Source organism: Enhydra lutris, unplaced genomic scaffold (genome assembly GCF_002288905.1).
Source record: "Enhydra lutris kenyoni isolate GAN:26980312 unplaced genomic scaffold, ASM228890v2 scaffoldscaffold51, whole genome shotgun sequence".
Lineage (NCBI taxonomy): Eukaryota > Metazoa > Chordata > Mammalia > Carnivora > Mustelidae > Enhydra > Enhydra lutris.
Genome location: NW_019154135.1, coordinates 1093172 through 1108800, shown reverse-complemented (window position 1 = coordinate 1108800; position 15629 = coordinate 1093172). Strand labels below are relative to the sequence as shown.

General features: G+C 43.8%; 1 protein-coding gene across 1 annotated transcript in view; it reads right to left on the bottom strand.

Moving 5' to 3' along the window:
* LOC111157058 (POU class 6 homeobox 2) overlaps positions 1-15629 on the bottom strand; it is a 364879-nt gene that overhangs the window by 40814 nt on the left and 308436 nt on the right. Inside the window, exon 5 of the mRNA XM_022518270.1 lies at positions 10982-11116. Coding sequence (XP_022373978.1) covers positions 10982-11116 — 135 coding nt within the window. The remainder of the gene's footprint in view (positions 1-10981; positions 11117-15629) is intronic.

Sequence of the window (15629 nt, the reverse complement as noted above, 5' to 3'; positions counted from 1 at the left end):
TATCTATCGAGAAGTGTCAGAGGTAGGGAGTGTGTAACGTGTTTCCTTTGTGTACCGGGGTGGTGCTTGATTGATGGCATTCACTTCTAGTTACAAAGCTGTATCACATCTTGACTTTGCTGTCACCTTGAATGTCCCACCTTACGACATCTCAGGATCTACTTATATTGTTACTTTTACAAGATGGAAAAGGTTAGTTGATGAACTGATTCGCAGTTTGGAGCAATGTTCTATGTGAATGCATTGAATTCGGTTGGATTGTGCAAAGGCCTCCTTCTGTATGTTTGAACTCGAACCTGGCTCTTCCCACTGTTCTGAATTATGATTTTTCCATTCCTACCTACTTCTGATCTATTTCTCATTTCTCTCTTATTGGCCTGTGAGTTGAGGACATGTTGCCCACATCTTTAAGAAGAATGTGTCATGTCAACAACTGACAAGCCAACAAAAAGTTGGGTGTATCATTGGGCATCTGGTGTAGTAAACGGTTGGGTGAACATTTATTTGGAGGTTGAATGCATCTTACATGTGAATTTAATGTTTTCTCCTCTTTAGGAATGTTCTGCTTAACCATAAAAATCTTTCACTGAAAAAACTGATATTGATATAGGGATGCTAAGTCAAAATTCAGTACTTCCTCTCTTTTCTCACCCTCAGACCCAAATCAGGTTTAATTTTCATTCTCTAGTTGTGAAAACTGAGACATAAATAGCTTCTACTTCCATCCCTGACTTTCTACTATAAAATGTGATTACTGAAAAGAGAATCATCGTCAACAGCCCAGTCTTTTTGATACTGTATTTGGTTAAGGTTATTTATCAAATAAATAATACACTTCCTCAATTATAAGAGTCCCACATTTTTTCTATTTTTAATATCTGTGAAATCAGGTTGCCCTAACAGTTGATGTATCTGTTTAGTGCGGTAGTATTTTCTTCCATTGTAAAAAAGCTGTTCTTAAACTGATGGTGTAATTTACTATCAGTGACTTCCTAAACTCAGAATACAGTATTAGCTATTACTCTTTTTCTTTGGAAGGGCTTACTTCCTTAGAAGGCAGCTTCCAAAGGGAAGGATATAGAAATGTATAGTGCCTTGCCACTCTGGGAGCTTCCTCAATTCCAAAATCACTTTACTGAGGGATACTACAAAAACCTCCAAGCCAAGATTCGCTGACATTGAGTTTCCTATGTGGCTCTGAAAGGCTCACTTTGATGAGCGCCCATATCAAGCACACACCATGCACTCTTCCGGCCTGTCTCAGCTGTCTGGCTGGCAGGCAGGGGACCCGCAGTCCCCCAGACCCTGATGCCCTGGGGCTGATATTCCCCTCAACAAGGTAAAGTGGAGACCTAAGGTCATTTTTTCAAGATTATCTCATTGCTTTAGAGACTCCCTCCTTTTCTGGTTCCTCGGATCAGCAAAAATAATAAGGTGAGAATACTGATTAAAATAACATATTTATCTTGGCAAGGTTTACAGTTTTTTATAGTTTTCAAGTGTGTGTTTATATATCTTCAGGAGAAATCTTTGAGGTTCATAGGGTGAGAATTACAGTTCCCATTTGCCGATGGACCGAGGAAGTTTCTGGAGTCCGTGTCCTGTCTAACAGAGCATCCAGGAAATGAACCCAGGTCTTTAAACCCAAGAAAGTGATGGTGGTACTGGAAGATGAGGTTGGACTTGGGGCTCAGATCTCAGTTCTGCCAGTTTCTTAAGGTTTCATCTCAATAGTTTGCTCGTGTGCACAGCTGGGGTAATCAAACTGCATGCTCTTCTAAGAACTAACACGGTTCTAGAGCTTTGCGCACTGAAATGAGCTAAATGCGCACGGGTTAGTGATATTACATTGCGGTCGGGATGGAATGTCAACGCTGCTAGTCAAAGATGCGAGAAGTCGGATCAGTTCTGAGGGAGCTGTCTGTGAATACTACCTCGAAACCCATTACCTGTTTGGAATTATAGCTCTTAATTAGGTTGTTTCATTAGTTAATTGGCCCCTTTCCTATTTACCCTGAAAGAATGTGCCCATTCTCCATTCAGGAGCCTACACAAGAACACATTTCCCTGTTCCCAGGAAAATGAAATATTATGTTGAAGAATTGAAAAAAAAAAAAAATGCAGTGGAGAAAAAAATGTAACACCACCACCATCCAAAGTTCTGCTGTAGATAAAAGAGACCTTGGTTCTCTCTGGCTCAATCTACAGGGTAAATCCCCTAAAACAAGATTTTTTTTTTTTTTTTTTTAATTTTTTTTTTTTTGGCCCTTCCTTTAATCCCGCCCGGCAGGTTGCACTGGGTGGAGCGTGGGAAGAAAGATTTCAGAGGGTGCTTCGTTTTTAGTTCAAACTGGCCAGCTCTCCGGGGTGTTGGCATTAATAGGATTAACCTTCTCATTTCAGAAATGGGGGCTGTAAAGAGGAACCACACGGTGGGGAGGGACAGGCGACCTCTGGCCCGGCAGCCAAGGTGTGGGCTGAACCATTCACTGTCAGGGACAGGGGCAGGGCGTGCTCCTGCCGCTGGCGTTGACCGGCTCAGAGACCCCATTACCGTCCCGCGCGTCAGCAGGCGAGCCACTGCAGATGCAAGGCCTCCCATCAAATCCATCTCCCGCGAAATCACTGCGGAGCCCAGGGCCATCAGGGCTCATTAGCGCCGTTTACCATCCAGGGAGGCCCACTCCTCAAAAGGGCGAGGACCCAGGACCCGAGGGCCAGGCCCGGGGTCACTCCACCAGCCGGCCCCCTCCTCTCCGGCCCTGACCGGAGGATCCGGGCGGCGGGTCCCCAGGGGACCTGCGATGGCCCTGCGCGCTCGCGGCGCAGCCGCGGGGTCAGAGCGGCGTCCCCCCACCTCCCGGTCTCCGCTCCCCGCAAACGTGCTCTGGGATGTGCGCGCCCTCAAAGCCGGGAGGGGGCTCTTTCGGACTGAATCATCAGCTCGCAATCCAAAGCGCAGACAGGAACGAACGCGAATGACTCCCCGCAGCATTTCCCAAAGCGTGCTCTGCAGAGGTCCATTCTGCGAAATGTGGGGTGGACAGGAAGTTTGGGGGAAAGCGGGGTCCGACAAGTTAAAGGGGTCTGGGGCGCGTCGGAGCCCAGCTGCCCGGGCAGGCGGAGCTCCTACGCGGCGGAGCCCGCGCCCCCCGCCTCCCGGCCGGGACCCTCCTTAGTGCACCGCCCCGGGAGGCTCATTCATTTCCAAGGCGCACACTTAGGGAAACGGGGCTTTAATGCAATGGTCTCTCCTGAAATGAGGAAATAAAGCTCTCAATCGGGCTCGAAGGGGAAATTTGATATGTTAGTAGAAAGATTGAGGTTGTTTATTGTTGTTACTGTTTCATCTTTATTACTCAGATGAAGCCAGGGTAAAATTCTTATAATATTACTAACCCCATGAACATTTATTTCCCAGTCTCCGGAAAGAGCCGATTTTAAAAGTGTTAAAAAATGCGATTAAGGGGCGCCTGGTGGCTCAGTCGGTTGAGCCTCTGATTCTTGGTTTAGGCTCAGGTCAGGATCTCAGGGTCCTGAGCGGAAGCCTCCCTCCCCACCCCAACTGGCTGGTCCTGGGTTTGGAGCCTGCTTGGGATTCTCTGTCTCCCTCCCTACCTTGCACATGCACGCTCTCTCTCCCTCTGGGGATGTGATTAACCAAATGCATATTTGATAAGTATTCTACTGCATGTGATTGAATTTTTACACCTTTTTAAGACTTCATAGAATGATATTTGCAAGTGAGAAAAGAAAACTTTGGTCAGACTGTTTTGAGTTTTGGTTTAGAAAATATGGCCAAAACCATTATCTAAATAGATTGTTCTGTTCATATTTGGGGAAAAATATACAGACACCAACCCTGAATTTTTAGATACCTACTCTGAATTTTCAGCAAAACATATTTGATTCTTAGTTATGCAACATGTCTAAGCAATATGTTCTATTTTTTGTATTAAAAATGGTATTCTGTACATATGATTTTGTAGCTTTTTAGAAAGATACCTTTTTTCTTTTCTTTTCTTTCTTTTTTTTTTTTTAGTAAAGATGTAAAACTTGCATGAAAGGAATTACCAATGTTATAGTATCTATCACCTTGGAGGGGAGGGGCATGAGGAGAAAGTGTCAAGGCCTCAACTGTATCAGTAATGTTTTATTTCTTCTAAAAATAAACAAGAGAACTAAAGCTTATATGGAAAAATGCTAATACTTAACATTTCTGAAGGATCCTTTGTTTTTTGTTTTTTTTTTTTTGTAAAATATTATTATTATTATTTTTTTAAGTAGCCTCCATGCCCAATGTGGAGGCCCACTTGGGGCTTGAACTTAAGACCTTGAGATCAAGACCTGAGCTGGAATTGAGTCAGATGCTTAGCTGACCGAGCCACCCAAGTGCTCCTATAAAAAATTATATTTACCTTTTCATACATCTAATGTGTTTTATTATAAAAAATAAAATAAGAGGCACCTGGGTGCTTCCATTTTTTCAGCATCTGCCTCTGGCTCAGGTCACAATCCTTGGGTCCTGGGATCAAGCCCTGCATTGGGCTCCCTGCTCAGCGGGAAGTCTGCCTCTCCCTCTTCCTCTGCCCCTACCTCCCCCACTCCCACACTTGTTCACTCTCTCTCGATCTCAAATCAATAAATAAAATCTTTAATAAAATACAATAAGAATATGTGTGAAACTCCCTAAATTCCTGATCCACTCGCTTTAGCTGGGTGTGTGTGAGGCACCCCATTTGCTCTAGTCACATTGTCCGAGTTAACACACTTTATCTCCTTTGCACAGGGTTTGAAATTCGTTTTACAAAGGTGGGCAGCTATGGCTTTATTTGTTCTCCTGTACAGATCTAATAAAGCCCACAGAGAGGTTCAATGGACACTTATTGAATAAATGTATTACATCTCAATTCTCTGGTGGAGATTTGCATTTATTATAACTTCATCTTCGTTCATCTTGTAGTGATTTTCTCTGAAAGAGTCTCCTCTTTCCATTTAAATTATGTGTTGAATTACTTTAGCCACCTATAGTTCAGGGCCACTTGCTGGCTTTTCATTTAAAGAAGAATAGCTAGGGGCACCTGGGTGGCTCAGTGGGTTAAAGCCTCTGCCTTCGGCTGAGGTCATGATCCCAGGGTCCTGGAATCGAGCCCCGCATCGGACTCTCTGCTCAGCGGGGAGACTGCTTCCTCCTCTCTCTCTGCCTGCCTCTCTGCCTACTTGTGATTTCTGTCTGTCAAATAAATTAAAAAAAAGAAAGAATAGCTATAACATGAATTTATTGATAACAATATACTTTATTAAATACTTAAGACATATCGGGCACTGTGCTCAGCCCATTGCTTGCTCTCTCATGTTTAACCCCCCGTAAAGTATGTGAGATCTCTTATCAGTCCCATCTTCACTGATGAGGAGACAGGGGCCCAGACGAGCTCTATAACTTATCCAAGGCCACATAGCTAGAAATGTGTGCCAATCAGACCTGTTTCCTTCAAAGCCTGGCATCCAAGCTGCTCTACTCCCTTCTAGAGATGCTCTTCAGCCTTTGAGGATTATAATTCAGAGGAATGTCCCAACTTAGAATTCTTCAATTCTAAGACATGTATTTTTCACATATTTGAAAGTTATGGTATTAGGATGGTCTCCCAATTGATGTGTACAGATGCGGGGCTGGTGGTGTTCCTGCCTTGGCCTTCTCCAGCCCAGGGCTGCCATGAATAGAGGCAACTCACCGTCCATGGTTTTGCACAGTCAAGGGTGTACTTTCTAAGCTACATTGCAGAGGCTACTACTGGAATTGGGAGATTGCTTTTCTTTGAGCATGACCTGTGGTCCTTTTAGATGGCAGCGCCTCCCTACTGCAAATCCTTCTGTCTTGCCAAAGCAGCTCTGCTCAACTACTGTTTATTCATATAATGCTGTGTGTATTCTTGAGTCATGAAGTGAACGGGTAGGTCCTTTAAATTTTTCTCCTTTTTATACATTAAAGAAAGTAAGGGCGCCCGGGTGGCTAGTCCATTAAGTGTCTGCCTTCGGCTCAAATCATCATCTTGGGGTCCTGGGATCAAACCCTTGCATCAGGCTCCCGCTCAGTGGGGAGTCTGCTTCTCCCCCTTCCTCTGTGGTACCCCCTGCCTGTGTTCTTTCTCTCTGTCAAATAAATAAGTAAAATATTTTTAAAAATAAAAATAATAAAAAGATTAAAAAAATTAATGTTGTTTTGTTGATTTTTTTTTTTTTAACTTGACTGTTTCTTTAAGGATGGTTGGGAAGGACTTTGGTTTGACTTGTTGCCACTTAAGAAAATTTCACAGCGGTCGAGAACTAATTTCATCAGGAAACATTCTGAGCTTCAGTTAAAATGTAAAATGCTTTTCTTAGCCCCAGGATAAAATGAAATTTCATTTGCTTTTACTTTTCTGCAATAATGCCAATAAGGAGATATTGCCAGGGGCAATAGGGAAGCCAGTTCTATAGCTGAACAAATCGATGGTAAATCTACTTGCCAAATCCCGAGTATACCCACTGTATGAGTGTTAACACACACACACACACACACACACACACACACACACACCTACTGCACTATCTGGGGTAAGGCTAAAATTTCCTTAAAATAATCTAATGTTCTCCTGCTAAGATTCTCACATTTTCAAACTCCTTGCACACACAGTGGAGTTTGTCTGCACAGTGTGAACTGAAAACACATAGCATCTTAATTAATAATAACAGCATATACTGAGTGTTAGCATTATTGAATGTCTATGTGCCTGACCACAGGCTGAACTATTTAATCCTAGAAGATGGTTCCCTTCTTCTCCACATTTTTCTTTTTTAAGTTTACTTCTTTATTTATTCGAGAGAGAGAACCCACATGACCGGGGGGAGGGGCAGGGTCAGAGGGAGAGGGAGAAGCAGATTCCTTGCCTAGTGTGGAGCCTGATGCAGAGCTCGATCCCAGGACCCTGAGATCATGACCAGAGCCGAAGGCAGACGCTTAACTGACTGAGGCACCCAGGTGCCCCTTATCCCCACTTTTCAGATGAGGAAATTAAGGCACGAGAGAATTAAGTCAACCTGCGGTCTCACCGCCGATGAATGGCTGCCTGGTTCCAGAGCCCATTCGTTTTGCCTGTGTGCTGTACTGCCTCTTCCTATATATCCAAACCAAAGAGAGGTTTCCAGAAAATGCTAGACTGAACTCTAAACCATGATGATGATGATGATGATGATATTGATAATTTCTGCAGCCGCTAATTATTACTGAGTCTTTAACTATATACTCCAGAACTATGATAGGCTTCTTACACAACTGACCCCACTTAATCTTCAGAATCTAGGGACTTTGATTTTATTATCTTTATTTCATAGTGAAACTGAAACCCAGAGAGCTCACGTAACTTGCTTGAGGTCACAGAGCTAGTTAGTTATTGGCGGACCTGGGATTCAAACATGTGTCTTGCTAGTGCCCATTCCCTTGTCTGGCTTCCACACTCACAGGAGTTCCTGATTTAGGAAGCAAAGGGAATGAGAATGTTCTTTTCAGCAGTGTGATAGTCATTACACATTCCAAGATTATGAATTACCAATAGGACACTTGCTACCTTTTCACCTCAGAGTGAAGGTGGGTATGATACCATTTTTTAAAAATGGGGTACGATATTGCTTTGTGACTTTGGAATATAGTGTTTCTGTGAAAATGAATCACTCTTTGGAATAGTGCATGACTTCTGAATTAACCATAAATGGATGGCAGAGGCAGAAGGGGAAAAGAATGACTGAACTGGTTGGGGGGAAAAAAAGGAACTAAAAAACTAAAGTCCTTTATATATGGAGATTTCCCATCCCTTTAAATTCATTGAAAACCTGTAAATGGAAACATTCAGATTCCAAGATAAGGAGACAAAAATGGCAAGTCCCCGATAAAGGGGCGCTTTCTCTCGGTTGAGATGGGGGCATGTCTCCCTCCCCGCGTGGGGTGGGCATCTGTCCTTCTCTGCAGGAAGACCGAGAGCCTTTTGCCCAGAAACCATGATCCACGGCCCTGGGCCTCCTCACCGAGGTTGTCTTAAACTTTGAGGATGAGGCTCTGGTTTAGAAAGATTAAATCACTGATTGCCCCAAGGTCCAAATTTAGAAACAGGTAGAGCTTGAACCCTATTCCAGGCAGGTCTGAATTTAGTCAGGGTTCTTTTCCTGGGTAAAACCGTCTCCGTTTCCAAGTAGCCAAAAGAGAGAATCTTAGCAGGAGGGAGCAAGTTTCAGGGGACCCCCCACCAGTGCCTTCTCTGCAGCCCCGACCTCCCCAAAGTATCAGCAGAGTAAAACAAGCTTTCCAAACCTAGGTGTAGATTTTAATGTTATGACTTCTGCGCAGACTTTCAAATGTAAAAAAAATAGTTGATGTCAAGAACTCAAATGAAAGGATCTATAAATATATTAAGAGTTTTCTCTTTGTACCTTCTCTGGTAAAGCTCTGTGGAGATTTTTAAGGAATTGAAAATGGGCTGGGTGAAGTAATTCTCATTTACACGGGTTTTTGAGCAAGGCTAATTATACGAACCTGATTCCAATGCAGTCTTATTTTTTTGTACTGCATTAATAAAGGGTAAGGAACACACACACACACACACACACACACACACACACACACACACAACCCAAATAATGTTTGCCCTTCTTTTTTGTTGTAATCTCACCACTTCATGAGGTTCAAACAAGTATCTTTATGCCAAGAGGTACAAAGCATGCACTTTTCTCTGGAAAGATGAATGTGTTTATATTATAAATTTTTTTAAAAACACACACAGACACACGCACACACAGACACACACACAAACACACACACACACACACACACACACACACACACAGAGCACTACGGGAACGTGGCCAATTCATTAGCTTTGGAAACTGAGTACCTCGGTCTTTTCCAGCACTGGGAGGAGTACATGACACCCCAGGGTATGTTTCTAAAACTCTCAGACAAGACTTCACGAGTGGGCAGTATCGATTCCTCTGTGATGTGATTTTTTTTTTTTTCACTTTAGGAGGTTTGTGCACCATATCAAATCAATTATTACAGCATAGTTTCTAAGACAGAAGAATTTTAAAATTAGAACCAACCCTTATTCGATATATGCAGAGTGCCCATCAAGCCTTTAATGGGAAGCTCATTTCCCTGTGGGTCCTCCAGGGAGGAAGAACCATCCCTGGGGGTGGGACCTGGCAAAGGCCAAACGGAGTGGAAAGGCTGTAACTCTAGCCCCTGAGAAGGGGATGGATTTGTAACTGGCAAGATGACCCACCATTAAATCACGGGAAGAATAAACTCCTAATAATTCCTTCTCAGCAATAAAGCATTTTCTCCATCACAAACTCACAAGTGGTGGGGCAGAGTGGGACATTTTCCTTGGACTCTGGTACCGGAAAAATCAGGGGGAAATACACATCAGTGGATATGCTTTCTATCTGGAACTCGTAAAATCTCCATCTCAAGGGCCAGCTGCTGGCAGGAATGAATCGGGGTGTTCTATTTTGGGCAGAACTCTGGGAAGCAGCTTCCAGGACCGACCCGATCGGAGTATGAATTACAGATATTATAACCAACTTTTCCTCCATGCCAAAACCCCATCCCTCCAGAAATCTTAATAGGCTTTTGAGAGCCTCCATTTAGAGCCGGCTGCATAAAATGATCCTTTGATGAAAAGGGATTGGAACAAGGGTTAAAGCTGACATTGAGAGGTGACTGTGGAGGGCACGGTGTTCATACAACCCTCCTTTAATATGTGTGGTGTGCACCTGTGATAAGATGATTCATTACCTGGGGCTGCTCTTTGACAAGCTCCATCGTTCAGCCCTCGGGGTTCTGACGGGACAATCCCGCACCCGCCCAGGAAATATACCAAGGTCAGCTTTTTTTTTCCCTGGGGCGTAGATTGAGACGGTTTAGCTTATAATGCATCTCTGTTTACTCTTTATGTAAAATAAAAACAGGGTGCAAGACGTCGCCATTCCTGTTCTTCACAGAGCAGGCCAAGCAGGAATCCGTAAACTCACTGCTGAGTAAATAAGTCTGGGAGGGAAAATCCTGAGAGCATGCAAGCTGCTTCCACCTTGGGCTCCCACCCTCAGAAGTGGCCACACTTGAGGTCAAGGTGCTCTATCCATTGAGGGTCAATGTCGAGACTTTGAGTGGAGGGCGCTTCTGATACCCTCAGCTTTAACTTTGGTTTGCTTTCCCTGCAGCTTTTAGGTTTACTGAGGTCTTAAAGGGGGAGCCCCGTCATCTGAAGCTCTGTCAGTGTCCTCGGGACCATGAGGCGGGCGCATGAGGGGCGTAAAGGGAACAGCACGCTGCCTATGACACGAGGAAGGTTTGCTGGCCCTGGCCCTTGCTGACTGAAGCAAGCCTTTAGACATACCCGACCCAGCCTGGCTTCCAGAAGAAGAGACCCTCACCCCTTCCCTTTGCTGCTCTCCCAAGAATGCACTGGTCCTTCCCATCACGTCCCCACACATTCAGAACCTGGCTTGCTTAGGGCTACTTTAGAAATCTTAGAGCAATTGGGAAAGGAAACGTCCCAGTTTCCCCCCGCTGTCCAAGTTTAAAATGAATGAATGAATAAAAGAGGAAAACTGAATTTTCATTTGAAAAATTACCTTAAAAAAAAAGAAAAAGAAAAAAAGAATGCCCTGTCATGGAAAGTGTTTTCCTTCAGTTAAGGTCAGAACACGAGCCATTGTACAGAAATAAAAACAAACGAAAACTTAGCCATTCTAGGGGAAGGAAAAAAAAGTCTTGCTTCTAAAATATAGAAACACCTCCCAACCCTTCTCCTATTCTTGACGTTGCTAGTAAACATTATTTATTTGCCTCGAATGGATGCGGTTACATATCACTGTCATGCAAAAGAAATTCATTTCCTTTCCGAGTTCAATCTGCCATAAAAATTCACTCTTGTTCCCATCTCCCACTCACCTGTCCTTGTGCATTAGTAACTAGTTGACCCGTGACCCCCTGAAGACTGGAGAGAGCATTGCCAAAGGCTTGTGAACTTGCTATGGAGCCCATGGCGGCTGCAGCAGCCTGACTTGCTAGTGGATTATTAACCAGCTGCAAAGAGAGAAAAGATCAGGGTGAAACCACCAAGAGAGGCACAGGCACAGCACACCGTACAACATTCACGTGGGGGAAGGACGGTCCCCCTCCAACTGGTTCATGCAAAGGGCCCGGAACCTCCCGGAGGGAGCCTGCTGAACAAGCTATGGGCTCTTGGGGAGGTTGGCCATGAGGCGGGGAAGAAAACAGGCTCCACCCACCCTGGGCTGCTTAGTGGAGCCCCAGGAGAGAAGGAGGTGGACCCTGGGGTTGTTGGGGGGCTGTCAGGGGCTTGCCAGGTGGATGAACGATTTTGGAGAAGTCCCTGGATTGTGTCCTCTAGCCTACCTAAAACTCTGGGAAAATGTCTCCTTTCATTGAGGCCAGCAGACCGAATGTGGATTCACGTAGGTTGGGAGTAGAAGTGGAGGGGAGGAACAGATGTTAGGGATTCTGCAAATGAATTTATCATTTTCATTTGTGAGTCGCTCCCCATGGCGAAAGGCAGGTGCCTCACCCCACCTTCTTCTCCAAGGAAGAAGGAAACCAAAGTCAGTAGCAATGGAAACCTCTAACTTCTGTGTTCTCAGAGAGGGAGTCCAGGGTTGTGACTTGGGGGGAGGGGCGGCTCATGCCAACCCTGGGATTCAAGGCCAATGAGGAAGGTCCTTTGGTGATCGGCCAAGTTGAAGCCTAGCTGCTTGCCGTTGGACTAGTATGTGGCCTTGCCTGGGTCTCTATCCTGGGACCCGGGTGAAATAGGGAGGAGAATTTGACTTGGGTGGGGGGACCCACTCGAGGAGCAGGGTATAGCTGCCAAAACCCGTTTTTCCATGGAGACCAATTCAATATTCTTTATCCTGCCAATTTTCCACACCACAGGTTTTCAGGCCTTCTGACCATGAGGCAGAAGTGTAGCTTGAACTAAAATCTGCATTTAGGTTAATGACTAGATATAAATTCAAGAAACATTTAAACTATTTTCACAGTATTGGTTTTGATACATGAATTTCATTTGTATTTATTCTAGGGTGTTATTTTTTCCCATATAGTTCCTCTCAAGTACAACGATTGTTGTGTATAATAATGCATTTTCCATCACCAGTTCCCACATCCATGAAATTCCTGCATTTTAGAAGAAGCCTGCCAAGACTAAGACTTGGTGGGAAAAAAATTAATGCCATACTTAATTCAGGTCTCAGAAGCTTTTCTTCCACTTTCTTCTTTACTTTCTCAATTCTCTTAGTCTTTCTTATTTCTTTCTTTTCCTCATTCCCTCTTTCCCTCAAATTGTATCTTATTGCTTACCTCCTCTGGAAATTTGCCTAGAGTTTTATATCATCTGATGAGGATGGGAAAACTAATTGTCAGGGGAAACATCAAAAGGGACAGGAATTTAACAATTCTTTTTTCATTAATGTGATATCCTTATCTCTCTGGTTTCTTTATTCATCTATAACTGAATTTCACGTAACTAGTTCTACAGAAAATCCCATTGACCTAGCGCATTTTTTTTTTTAAAGAAGTGAAAATCCATTTTAAGCTCATTACTTTATGTGTCTTTTGCCTTTATCTCTCTCCTAAAAGACAGGAATGATTTTCTTTTTAAGGAGAAAAAAAATTCTCATTCATCAGCCTCAAAGAAACCCTGTCTCATCCCAGATTACCACCATGGGATTTAAAATTCAGGTTGGCTGTGTTCTTGACTTTCGATGTTTATAGTGTAGATGAGGCAAATAATGGTGGATGGTAAGTGGAACCCTCCCTATTTACGGATTGACTACCTTAGGTGAGAGAGTTTGTACTGTGTACCTTTTTTTTTTCCCCCACTGATGAAGTGAGAAGATCTTTGGGAACACCTTCCCCAAACTGCCCGGACAGATCCCGCCTAGAGGCATACTATCTCGGCTCACATGCCATATGCTATGTTTACTCTTCTTTTATGCCATACAAGTTAAAATCACAATGAAATTCCCCAGGTTCAGAGAGATCTCCAAATAAGCTTCTCAATCTCAGAGAAAAATGAAATCATGTGCTGCTTGGTGTTTGTGTTGAATATGCCCTTTTGTCCAGGAATTTTGGGTGCAAAATTTAAATCGGTATGTGCAGAATGTTTTCTGAAGAAGAGAGACAGTGATTCCTCCTTAATGAAGAGAAAATATTTTCAGAAGTTGTAAGACATTTCCCTAACATCTAGGTCAATCAAAAATTCAAAATAGGAAATTAGGGAATTACTCTCTGGAGACAGTGGTGTCCTAGGAGAATTCCTTACATTTAGGATTTGAGTGTATGTTCCGCTGTAGTCCCATATATTTGCTGTAAATTCAGGCATTCTACGAAGAATGAATTATGGTTCTGAATATGAAACAAAGTAGCTACTTAAGCCTTCTTGTCATGGGAGCAGGAACAGGTATCCTTGCCCTGTTCTGGAAGGTTGCCAAAGCAACCGCAAACGCAAGGATTTTGTTGATTTTTAATGTTTCTTTCCTCTCTATCCTGGTCTTAGTTCCCCCCTCTTTGCTGCCTTTCCCTCTTACTGGAACAAGAGCCAACTCGGTGACTCTCTTCTTTCCTGTCCCCCATCCCTAGGTCTTTGCGAAAGGCGTAGGGGCTCTGGGGAGATGCCCCCTGGCCCCCGGAAGTACAGCTAGAGCTGAAGGCAGGGGGGTGTGGTGCAGAGAGACAGCCCGACGAGTCAGTCTGCGCGCTGACAGCCTTTCAGGTGGACCATTGGCGGTGTTGACGGATGCCGCTCTGTAAATATCTTTGGGCTTTTCTGTCTGTGACTGCCAAGGCAGGGATGTAATGTGCGTCGAGATTTGTGGCAGAGACTGGGAGGGAATGGTCGGGAAACCATAAGTGTTTCCTTCATCACCTCGGGTCACGTCACTCTGTATTGTCCCCAGTCATGTCATATTAGCAGTGTTCCTATCAGTCCTTCTCCTTGATTGGAGGCTCAGAATAGATTTGGACAGCGAGGAGCCCGGGCACAATAAATGTACATAACGAGCAAGTCAACATTCTAGGAATGACTGGATATTTTGAAGTCACTGCCAAGTTTATGCCTTCAGATCTTTCATTGCCGATGTACCTAAGCAGCTAAAGGATGGCCCTGATGAAGTCCGATTGTATTACATACTTGAATTTTCCACAGACCGACTCAAAAGTCAGGCTGAATTCCAGGGCAGGCTTGTTTATAAATGTGGACGCCTCCAAGCAAGCGGGAGCAGAGCGCTCGAGTTCTCATGCTGCCTCCAGACGGAATCTGGACCGCGAATACATCAAGCTTTAGCTCTATAATTCACAGATAGTCTAAATACCTTCTAATGGAAAAACTAACTTCTTGAGATAGTTCCCTGCCTCCCCCACAATATTAGAGAGTAACATAACAGGGAAATTTTTAAAAATAATTTTTACTGGGGGAGGGGTGGGCATCGCCTCTGAAACCAGACTGCATTGGCTTGTGACTTTTAGCAAATCAGGTCTCATTGTCTCATGGGTAAAAGGAGTATAAAGACGGTACCAGCCACAGAATTACCATGAGGATGAAATGAGCTAATACGGACAAAAGTTTTAGAATAATACTTGACATTTATCACGTTCTGAATACATGCTATCATTCTCACGGTTCATATGGTGCAGGAGGGTTTTGAACTCATCAGTATGTCAGAATTAGGACTCACCTTTACAAAAATCTTCTCCCTTTGGAAATAATGGGGATGCAGGCAACTGCATTCTCTATTTTGATATTTTAACTGTATTCTCTGATTTTATTTGACTTATTTTTTTTAAAAGAGCTTATTCATTTATTTGACAGAGAGAGAGAGAGAGAGAGAGAGAGAGAGTACGCACAAGTCGGCAGAGTGGCAGGTAGAGGCAGATTCTCCTCTGAACAAGGAGCCTGATATGGGACTCGATCCCAGGACGCTGGGACCATGACCAAAGCTAAAGGCAGCTGCTTAACCGACTGAGCCACTCAGGCGCCCCTATTTGACTTATTGTAAAGAGTAGCTTCAAGGAAGCTATTAGCTAACTAACATGATTATTAGGTGAGGTGAGTTTCGTGAGTTAAAAAAGACAAATCTGCCCCCTGAAAATATTTCGGACTGGAGGACATCGAAAAGAAGTACTGAAAACCTGACATTACCTGCTTATCTTGGGCTTCCTGTGGTTGGTTATTTATAGAGAAATTTAGAGGGAAGGCACAGTTCTGACTCTGAGGCCGGGTTGTTCACAACGGAGCAGCGAAAGGGGACCTTTCTAGCATGTTATCCTCATACTTTGTTGACAACATTTGTTGGGTTTCCACAAGGACACCCATTTTGGAGTTTAATTCCTGCCTCGTGTCAAAATATTGTGAATGAATCTACCCCACGCTTGCTGATTTGAGAGTGAAGGCATGCAGGGAGAGCTATAAAAATCTTTCCTTAGGATTCGCAATGGTTTATTTCCATATAAGCATATCAATACGGATATTGGGTGCTCACCTCATAATGAGAAAAAAATCCGTATTCCCAGCTCTACAGAG